A 9,809-nucleotide genomic window follows, 5' to 3' on the forward strand; every position below is an offset into this window, starting at 1 on the left:
AAGCCAGCTAGGAAAATAATGTTTAATATGTAATTTCGGAGACAGGTACAGTTGAAGTCAGAAGTTTACATACACGTAGGTTGGAGTCATTAAAACTCGTTTTTTAACAACTCCACAAATTTATTGTTAACAAACTATAGTTTTGGCAAGTCGGTTAGGACATCTACTTTGTGCATGACACAAGTAGTTTTTACAACAATTGTTTACAGACAGATTATTTCACTTATTCACTGTATCACAATTCCAGTGGGTCAGAAGTTTACATACACTAAGTTGACTGTGCCTTTAAACAGCTTGGAAATTTCCAGAAAATGATGTCATGGCCTTAGAAGCTTCTGATAGGCTAATTGACATCATTTGCGTCAATTGGAGGTGTACCTGTAGATGTATTTCAAGGCCAACCTTCAAACTCAGTGCCTCTTTGCTTGACATCATGGGAAATCAAAAGAAATCACAGAAAAAAAAATTGTAGACCTCCACAAGTCTGGTTCATCCTTGGGAGCAATTTCCAAATGCCTGAAGGTACCACGTTTATCTGTACAAACAATAGTACGCAAGTATAAACATTACCACACAGCCGTCATACCGCTCAGGAAGGAGACGCGTTCTGTCTCCTAGAGATGAACCTACTTTGGTGCGAAAAGTGCAAATCAATCCCAGAACAGCAGCAAAGGACCTTGTGAAGATGCTGGAGGAAACAGGTACAAAAGTATCTATATCCACAGTAAAACGAGTCCTATATCGACATAACCTGAAAGGCCGCTCAGCAAGTAAGAAGCCACTGCTCCAAAACCGGCATAAAAAAAGCCAGACTACGGATTGCAACTGCACATGGGGACAAAGATCGTACTTTTTGGAGAAATGTCTTCTGGTCTGATGAAACAAAAATAGAACTGTTTGGCCATGTACATTGTTATGTTTGGAGGAAAAAGGGGGAGGCTTGCAAGCCGAAGAACACCATCCCAACAGTGAAGCATGGGGGTGGCAGCATTATGTTGTGGGGGTGCTTTGCTGCAGGAGGGACTGGTGCACTTCACAAAATAGATGGCTTCATGAGGAAAGAAGGAAAATGATGTGGATATATTGAAGCAACATCTCAAGACATCAGTCAGGAAGTTAAGCTTGGTTGCAAATGGGTCTTCCAAATGGACAATGACCCCAGGCATACTTCCAAAGTTGTGGCAAAATGGCTTAAGGACAACAAAGTCAAGGTATTGGAGTGGCCATCACAAAGCCCTGACCTCAATCCCATAGAAAATGTGCAGGCAGAACTGAAAAAGCGTGTGCGAGCAAGGAGGCCTTCAAACCTGACTCAGTTACACTACACCAGCTCTGTCCGGAGGAATGGGCCAAAATTCACCCAACTTATTGTGGGAAGCTTGTGGAAGGCTACCCAAAACGTTTGACCATAGTTAAACAATTTAAAGTCAATGCTACCAAATACTAATTGAGTGTATGTAAACTTCTGACCCACTGGGAATGTGATGAAAGCTGAAATAAATCATTCTCTCTACTATTATTCTGACATTTCACATTCTTAAAATAAAGTGGTGATCCTAACTGACCTAAGACAGGGAATTTTTACTAGGATTAAATGTCAGGAATTGTGAAAAACTGAGTTTAAATGTATTTGGCCAAGATGTATGTAAACTTCCAACTTCAACTGTACATTGAAAAGCAGTAGCTGATCAAACAAAAATGGAAACCATTTTTTGTGACAACAGAATGGTCTGGGCTGCCATAGTGATAACAAAGAGAAAGGTTACCACTAAGACAACCAATAAAAACCCAATAGATAAAGTACATTAACATTCTATATCTATGGTTAAAACCTGGCAGTCTGGGTTGGCGTTGGTCAGTTAGCAGGTTCTATCTCCTGTAGCGGTACCTCTTGAAGTGAAACCACAGCTGGAAAATCCCGTTGGCGAACTGACAGCGGAACCCGTGGCGGTGAGAGTACTCCCACTCGCGGTTCACGATCTTAAAGGCAATGTCCTCGTACGGCGGGCCCGCGTGGAACCGCAGAACCCCAAAGTCCTTGTTGTCAGGACTGGGTTCTAGGAAGTACTGCGGCGTGGAACGTTTGTTGATCAGATCCGGGTAGAAGATGTTGAACTTGTAGCCCTGGACGATCTTAGGCGGAGGGTTGTCGAAGTCATAATGTGTCTGGTTATATTTGTTCCACTCAAAGCCTGTGTGGACCCTGTTGAAGAAGCGTGGTTTCCGGGGACGGTATTTGTCGGCCCACAGGTACATCTTGCCCGTTAGGGGAAGCTCCACGCTAAACTGAGCCTCGTCCCCGCCCATGCCCTGTTTGGCGCGACGCACAAACTCATCCTCCGCATTCTCATTGGCATCACCTGGAGAACAAGAGGAGAGAGATAGATGAATATGACGATGGATAGAGATGTCTGAGTGTTTGTGTGTGAGTGGGTGTGTGTGTAAAGCCTCTTACCTGTGACGGCGAGCTGTCTGCGTGAGAGGTGTAGTTTGTGTGTGTCTTCGTCAGGTGTGATGGTGTGTGTGTCCAGCGGTAGCTCTGAGGGCAGCAGCAGTGTGGGGCTGTAACGGCCAGAGTCATACTCCGCCTGGCTCTGCTGGATCAAATCCTCCTCGGTCAGAACGGCCTCTACCACCTCACCCTTCTCCTCTCCCTCTTCTCCCTCCTTCTCCCCGTTTCCCTCTGTGGATGGGCCTGCCACTTGGTCATCCTTCTCTGTAGCTCTCTTCTGATTGGCGGAAGGGGAGGAAGAGGCGGCGCCAGGCTCCTTTGAGGGAGGGACTTCTTTCTCGGTCCTGTGGAGAAGAAACAGAGGAGGCAAAGGTCAAACCTTGTGTACATGAGCGTGTAAAGAAAGAGGTTAAAGGTGAAACCTGTGTGTGTGCGCCCATGTACTCACACATCCTCCTCCTCAGGCTCCTCTTTGATAATGGGGAAGAGGGGCTCACTCTCCACTCCCTGCTCCTGTTTTAGCTTGAACAGCTTCTGACGTAACACATCCTGGTGCCTCTCTCTCAACCTACAACACAGATAGGGATGGTTAACACACACAGAGAAATGCCAGAGACCGGTAGGGTAAGCATGCATACACACACACCGGTCCTCACCGTGCTCGGCCCATGTAGACCCTGACTTGCTGCATCAGACTCTCCCAGTAACCTATATCCAGGTTGGATCCCCCAGCTCGGATCTTAGTCTCCATGTTGAGGTTCAGCGCCTGGAGCTGGCTGTACGTCTTTCCCTTAAACACTATCTGAACATCGGTGCTCACTGACGTGTTAATGCCATCACGACGGTCACCTGGGGAAGAGGGAGACCGTCAACTACCCAGAAAACATCACACTGGGGCTGCGCAAGAAATGGCACCATATTCCCTATATAGTACACTACTTTTAACCAGGGGACCATTTTGGACACATCCTAGGAGAGAGGGACAAGGGGAGAAATGCCTAGGTGTAGGCACAGAGTATAGAGGTTGATGGTGGAATGCGAAGACAGAATATGGGCCAATGAGAGAGAGCGATACTGAGATGTTACTGTAGTTTGGCCTATCGGAGATGGTGGTGCTGCTGTACCTGGGCCTTTTCCAGATGCCTCCAGTTTCCGGAGCTTGCTGATCTCGTCCTCTGTGATGGTGGTCATGTCCCTCCAGTAGTCCACATTCTTGCCCTGCTCCAGCTCCATGTACACCTACAGGGAAAAAGCATCTGTTTACCAGAAACATCTGTTTACCAGAAATCCTAATGTGCTGTCTGCGTGACGCATTAGAGCGTCCACCCAATTCATCTTAACAGAATAGAAATGAGCCTGTAAAGTGGTAAAAATGTTTTACAATGTTCTTATACCAACATGACAGGTTTTATTGAAAAGCAAAACATTTCCCATTGCATCTTTGCCCCTTCTAGAAATCATAAATTAATATCATTTTTTTTAAAGACGAAAAAAACATTGAGCCTAGAACAAGTCGCCTACACAGTAATAAAACTTTAAAATATAATATGATTTGTGAACGACCTATCCTATAGGTGTTTGTATGAACATTTTAATTAATAAATAAAAAACAGCTGTTTTCAAAGACAATCTAGGCCTCTCTAATTTAACATTTTAAATAGGCCTAATATATAACAACTGGGGAGAGGTGTTGGAGGAACAGCAGGGCCGGTCCGCCCCGCTGCCATTCAGCACCACAGCAGGGCCGGTCAGCACCACAGCAGGGCCGGTCAGCACCACAGCAGGGGAAAGAGGCCACAAAATGAAAAATGATCAACCTGATGTTGGACAATCAAATTCAATATGGGAATAAAGTCATTAAGGCTGGTTCATTGATAGAAATCTTGTTTTAAAATGCTCCAGTGAAGCGAGGCCCGCGCTATGCGCTATGCATTTAGGAAAGCACTTATTTCCAGAGATCAAATTCTCTTTTTACAGTTCTACTGGATGATGTTAATAAATGATTATTATAATTTGAACTATCTTGGGGTCGTGACTCACGTCATGTGATATACGTGGCTTATTGATAACTACTCTGTTTCCTACTACAGACAGTTGGCACACACCCTACACTAATGTCCCAGCAGCTGGAGGATTTATTATGAAGTATATTTATTTTCCTTAGAAGTTGGAGAATATCCACCGGTATTTCCATCAATGAATTAAAAAAAACATTTTTTCACAATGGATGTTTTTTTACAATTTGGCCAGTAACAATTTTATTTATCTGCTTTTCTTATTTTACCAAAAGTCGTCATTTACCGTCTAACTGAAACCCTGACACACACACACCTTGATGTCTTCGAGCAGGTCGTCCATGTCAGTGACGGTGAGTCCATTGAGGAAGGTGTAAGGTTCGTGCATCTCCACAGCCAGGTCGTCATCCTCAGCACTGATGTACTTAGCCAACAGGTCTATGGGCTTAGCACGGCCGTCCCGGATACGGATCTTAGACCTAAACACATAAACATCTATTAGTTAGAGGTCTGCACACAAATCCACATCAGCAAACACCGGAGCAGTGAGATGTTGTTTATGTACCAGGCTGTTTTCAAGTGAGTATATGGAACTATGTGAGGTTGTTGAGGGTTAGGGTTACGGGGACAGTAATGAAGGTGTCACCACTCACCGTAGCTTGGCCTGGTGTAGGTGGAAGTTATCCTCTTGCTCTGCCCAGGTTTTGAAATGCTCTGCCTCCTTCTCTCTCTGCAGCATCTCTAGCTCCGTCTCTCTCATGGCCTTCTCTCTCTCCCTTTCCAGTCGCAGCTGCTTCACCTAAACACAGACAGACGTATACAAAGATCCTGCTCTTGCATTGCATTCACACACCAGCTCATGTTGCATAGAAGCATACCTTCTGCAGTTCTCTACGATTCTCCTCCTGGATGCGTTTGTTTCTGTCTTTCAGGTCCTTCTCACCCAGATGGCCAATGCCCTTCCTGTCTAGAGCCTGACCACAACACCACCACCACCACAGAAACACAGATTATTCAGAGCCTGGTCAGATGTAACCACTGTACTTCTAAAAGGAGGACGTCGATAGTCCCACATACATCCATTTCTCAAGTGCCCACTCTCCTTTCCCTCTCTTACCTTCTGCCATTTGAAGGTGCCCAGCAGGTTGTTGTCTCCAAAGGGGTTGTCTGCATTGGTATAGCCCATGTACTCCTCACTCCAGCCCATCTTCTCCCTCTTCTTCCTCTCCTTGGCCTCCTTCTTGGCCAGTCGTCTGGCTCTCTTCTCCTCTGGGGTTTCCAGGGCCTTCAGCATCTCTCTCTGGTTCTTCTTCTCATCTCGGACCGAGGGCCCGGCCTCTCCAGACCCCGGGCTGCCTCCACGGGCCCCACCCTCCGACCCAGAGCTCTTAGACGAGTCAGAGGAGCCAGAGTGACGTCTTTTCCTATCTTTGTCCCTCCCTCTGCTTCCCTCTCTCCTCCCGCGGTTTTCACTCCTCTGGCTGCTTCTCTCTCTGTCTCGACTTCTCTCCTCACCTCGGCTTGGGTCCCTCTCTCGGCTTTTCATCCTCTCCCTGTCCCTAGTCCTCTCCCTGATCTGTCGTTCCCTCTCTCTGCTAGGGCTTCTGCTCCCTCTGTCTGCACTCCTCCGCCATCTCCTCTCCCGGTCAATGCTCCCCCCATCCCTCACTCTCTTCCGGTCTGCACTGGACCCTAAATCGGACTGGAACTGGCTCCAGCCCCTCCTCTTCTCTCCTTTGTCTTCTCTTCTGCCTTTGTTTTTCTCTCTTTCCTTCCTCTCCTTTGGATTATCTGAGTCAGAGCTGATGGATAGAAAAACTTAGTTGCAGACATGTGATTTCTTGATTAATATTGTACTTGTTTGACATTTTGCTGCACTGTTATGCGCTAGTAAAACAAGCAAAGTTGGAAGCACAGTATTGTCTACAATGCCATTGTGTGCTGTAGCATTAAGATTTCCCTTCACTGGAACTAAGGGGCCGAGCCGGAACCATGATAAACAACCCCAGACCATTATTCCTCCTCCACCAAACTTTATAGTTGGCACTATACATCTGCCAAACCCAGATTCATTCGTCAGACTGCCAGACGGTGAAGGATGATTCATTACTCAGGAGAACGCGTTTCCACTGCTCCAGAGTCCAATGGAGCTTTACACCACTCCAGCCGAAGCTTGTCATTGCGCATGATCTTAGGCTTGTGTGCGGCTGCTCAGCCATGGAAACCCATTTCATGAAGCTCCCAATGAAGAGTTATTGTGCTGACGTTGCTTCCAGAGAACTCGGTAGTGAGTGTTGCAACCGAGGACAGACGATTTTTATGGGCTATGCGCTTCAGTGGTCCCATTCTGTGTGTTTGTGTGGCCTACCACTTTGCGGATGACCCATTGTTGCGCCTGGAACTTTCCACGTCACAACAACAGCACTAACAGTTGACCGGGGCAGTTCTAACAGGACACAAATTTGACGAACTGACTTCTTGGAAAGGTGGAATCCTACTACGGTGCCACGTATTTTTATTTAATATAATTATTTGATTTAATATGCCTGTCATGTTTACCTGGATCGGTCTTTTGATTTGCCCTTCAGTTTACGTCTCTTGTCACTGTCTGAGTCGCTTCTCGACCCGGGATGGCCTCTGCTACAGGGCCATTGTCGCCCCGCAGATCCACCACTGCTGTCCGAGCTTCCGCTCTCAGAACGCGCAACTCTCCGGGGAGTTTGGTTCCGACCCACGGACCGACTCCGGCCTCTTTTCTCTTCTGGTGATCGTGATCTACTTATTTTGGACCTGTTTCGTATCCGACTACGAGAGCCAGAACGGGACCGATGATTCTTTTTCGGACCCATGGCAAATGGGTTTCCAAAACGTTGTGGTCCGTTCTACGTCGCGTAAATCGGAGCTGTATAATCATTTTTGTTCGCAGCACACAACTGTAATGTATTTGAGGTGAAGAATCGTTAGGCCAATTACAAACCTAATTATTAACTTAAAAAACACGAAGGGATCCCCTCTCATAATAACTTTTATATTGATTTTGTTCGCATTTGTTGTTTTAATTCTCAGGCATATTTAAAGCCAACCGCTGGGATTTGCATTGAGCCCCGGCGCAGTTTGTAAACGTCATATTATAATCTGATCGGTCATTTGGAGAATGGTGGCATATAACGTCAATGTGCCTTTCTCAAGTATTTTATCATGATTAATGAAATCTGCCCACTACAGGTATGTCGTCTAGGCATGTTTTAGTTTCCACACAAATTGGCGTCGAAAAGGCAAAACAAGGTTCGTGTTGTTGTACGTGTCACACTATTGGCTGTATTCCAGAAATGTCTTGTGTAGGTCTTAAAACCCACCCGAAAAAAAATAAGTAATAAAAAACATCATATTCTCAATTCATTGAAATACTTTTACAATAAACATGGTGATTACAATGGATACTTTTTTCACCGCTGACATGAGAATTGTATGCTAATGTAGACATCGGAACTACATTTCCCAGAGGGCACTACAATCTTATTGACTGTTTTGAGAGGAGAGGAGACTGCTTTCAACTCTCCTCATTTATAGCTAGCAGGAACACATTGTTGGTTAATTTTTTATTTATGTTTGTATAGTCTTTAGCTGGTCCATAACGATTTGTTGTATAACTATCAGTTGCAAAGTAACATTTAAAAAAAATATATATATATTCATTGTCACTGGACCAATAGCTAGCAGCTTGTGCTAACTAGCTAGCTTCACGGTTTAGCTAGGTCGGTGAGCCTAGTTAGTTACTAAAATACCAACACATTGTTTTTAGTAGGATTTTTTTATGAGTTATTTGATACTGATAACTAGCTAGATAAAACATATATTGCGCGGTTTCAAAACCAATCCATCTACTTGAATCAAAAGAGAGGTTAACTAACTAGCCATTGTGCGCATAGAGGAAATCGCAACAAAGAAAACGTGTTTTTGTTTTGCTGGATCAGCTGGCTCGCTAGGTTGCTAGCTGTGTTGTAAACGACGACGTTCTCCGCCAAACCTTTAGCAAGATTAACTAGTTGGCTATTTTGCCATGGCGCAACATGGTCCTGTTCACGTAGCAAGCTCACAAAAAGCATTAATGCTAGAAATGAAGAGCCTTCAAGAGGAGCCAGTCGAGGGCTTCAAAATAACATTGGTAGATGAAGCAGATCTCTACATTTGGGAAGTGGCCATTTTTGGACCTCCTAACACTCACTATGAAGGGGGTTATTTCAAGGTAAGGCCGAAATATAGCTAACTAAATTCACTTGTTTTGCTAACTGTCTTAGTTAGATACGCTACTCCTACATGTCTAGCTTGTTTTGTTAGCTAGTTAGCCAACATGCGCTATGGTCAACTACATGGTTGGATTCCGTTAGTAGTAGGCCCGTAAATGTAACATTGCATCTGCTTTCTATTGCTGTACTTCCAGCCTGCAGTGACAAGCACTACCCTGTCAAACCCATTTCTGGGTCAGGCTGTTGTTGTTTTCGGATGTGTTTTACTCAACACTGGGTTGCAACATCAGGTTGACCATTGAATCTAGTTAGGTCCCACAGACGCATGTTAGGACTTGTTGCTGACATATGTTGATATGACTTTCTCTCCGTGTGTCCCACAGGCTCGTATCAAGTTCCCCATTGACTACCCCTACTCGCCACCTGCCTTCCGTTTCCTCACCAAGATGTGGCACCCCAACATCTATGAGGTAAGGAATCACTGACCCAATTCTAGAAAATTCATTTTCAAACAAATGTCGTGGTCCTAATCTCAATTTTTATTGCTCTCTATATGTGGCTTAATCCTAGTCACACCTGTCATTTGTGAGCATAAGTAGAGTATGTTCATTTTAGATTCTCCCTTGTGTTAGAATGGGGACGTATGTATATCCATTCTGCACCCTCCAGTTGATGACCCTCAGAGTGGGGAGCTGCCATCTGAGAGGTGGAACCCTACCCAGAACGTCAGGTACACGTTCTCTCTCCTCCCCGCCTCTCTCTCTCCTCCCCGCCTCTCTCTCTCCTCCCCGCCTCTCTCTCTCCTCCCCGCCTCTCTCTCTCCTCCCCGCCTCTCTCCTCTCCCGCTCTCTCTCTCTCCCCCGCCTCTCTCTCTTCTCCCCGCCTCTCTCTCTTCCTCCCCGCCTCTCTCTCTCCTCCCCGCCTCTCTCTCCTCCCCCCTCTCTCTCTCCTCTCCTCTCTCTCTCCTCCTCGCCTCTCTCTCTCCTCCTCGCCTCTCTCTCTCCTCCTCGCCTCTCTCTCTTCTCCCTCGCCTCTCTCTCTCCTCCTCGCCTCTCTCTCTCCTCCTCGCCTCTCTCTCTCCTCCTCGCTCTCCTC

The 9,809-nt window shown here is 45.9% G+C and overlaps 2 protein-coding genes across 2 annotated transcripts; one reads left to right on the top strand and one right to left on the bottom strand.

Annotated features, from left to right (window-relative positions):
* Positions 1 to 1,604: 1,604 nt before the first annotated feature.
* On the bottom strand, positions 1,605 to 7,455 carry LOC115157399 (cactin). The gene is made up of 10 exons (XM_029705612.1): positions 7,027 to 7,455; positions 5,585 to 6,269; positions 5,346 to 5,441; positions 5,121 to 5,266; positions 4,784 to 4,946; positions 3,577 to 3,691; positions 3,109 to 3,301; positions 2,901 to 3,020; positions 2,456 to 2,796; positions 1,605 to 2,360 (listed from the first exon to the last, which is right to left on the bottom strand). Exons 1-10 carry the CDS (start codon positions 7,314 to 7,316, stop codon positions 1,870 to 1,872), a joined length of 2,640 nt encoding a protein of 879 aa, XP_029561472.1. The 5' UTR covers positions 7,317 to 7,455; the 3' UTR covers positions 1,605 to 1,869.
* A 71-nt stretch (positions 7,456 to 7,526) lies between these two features.
* LOC115157400 (ubiquitin-conjugating enzyme E2 R1) lies at positions 7,527 to 9,444 on the top strand (the record flags this gene model as incomplete). Its single annotated transcript, XM_029705613.1, is given in 3 exon segments — positions 7,527 to 8,713; positions 9,098 to 9,184; positions 9,347 to 9,444. Coding segments are annotated over 3 exon segments (371 nt in total), but the record flags the coding sequence as incomplete, so codon positions are not given.
* Between the last annotated feature and the right edge of the window lie 365 nt (positions 9,445 to 9,809).

The sequence above is a fragment of the Salmo trutta genome, chromosome 21 (assembly GCF_901001165.1).
Source record: "Salmo trutta chromosome 21, fSalTru1.1, whole genome shotgun sequence".
Classification (NCBI taxonomy): Eukaryota; Metazoa; Chordata; class Actinopteri; order Salmoniformes; family Salmonidae; genus Salmo; species Salmo trutta.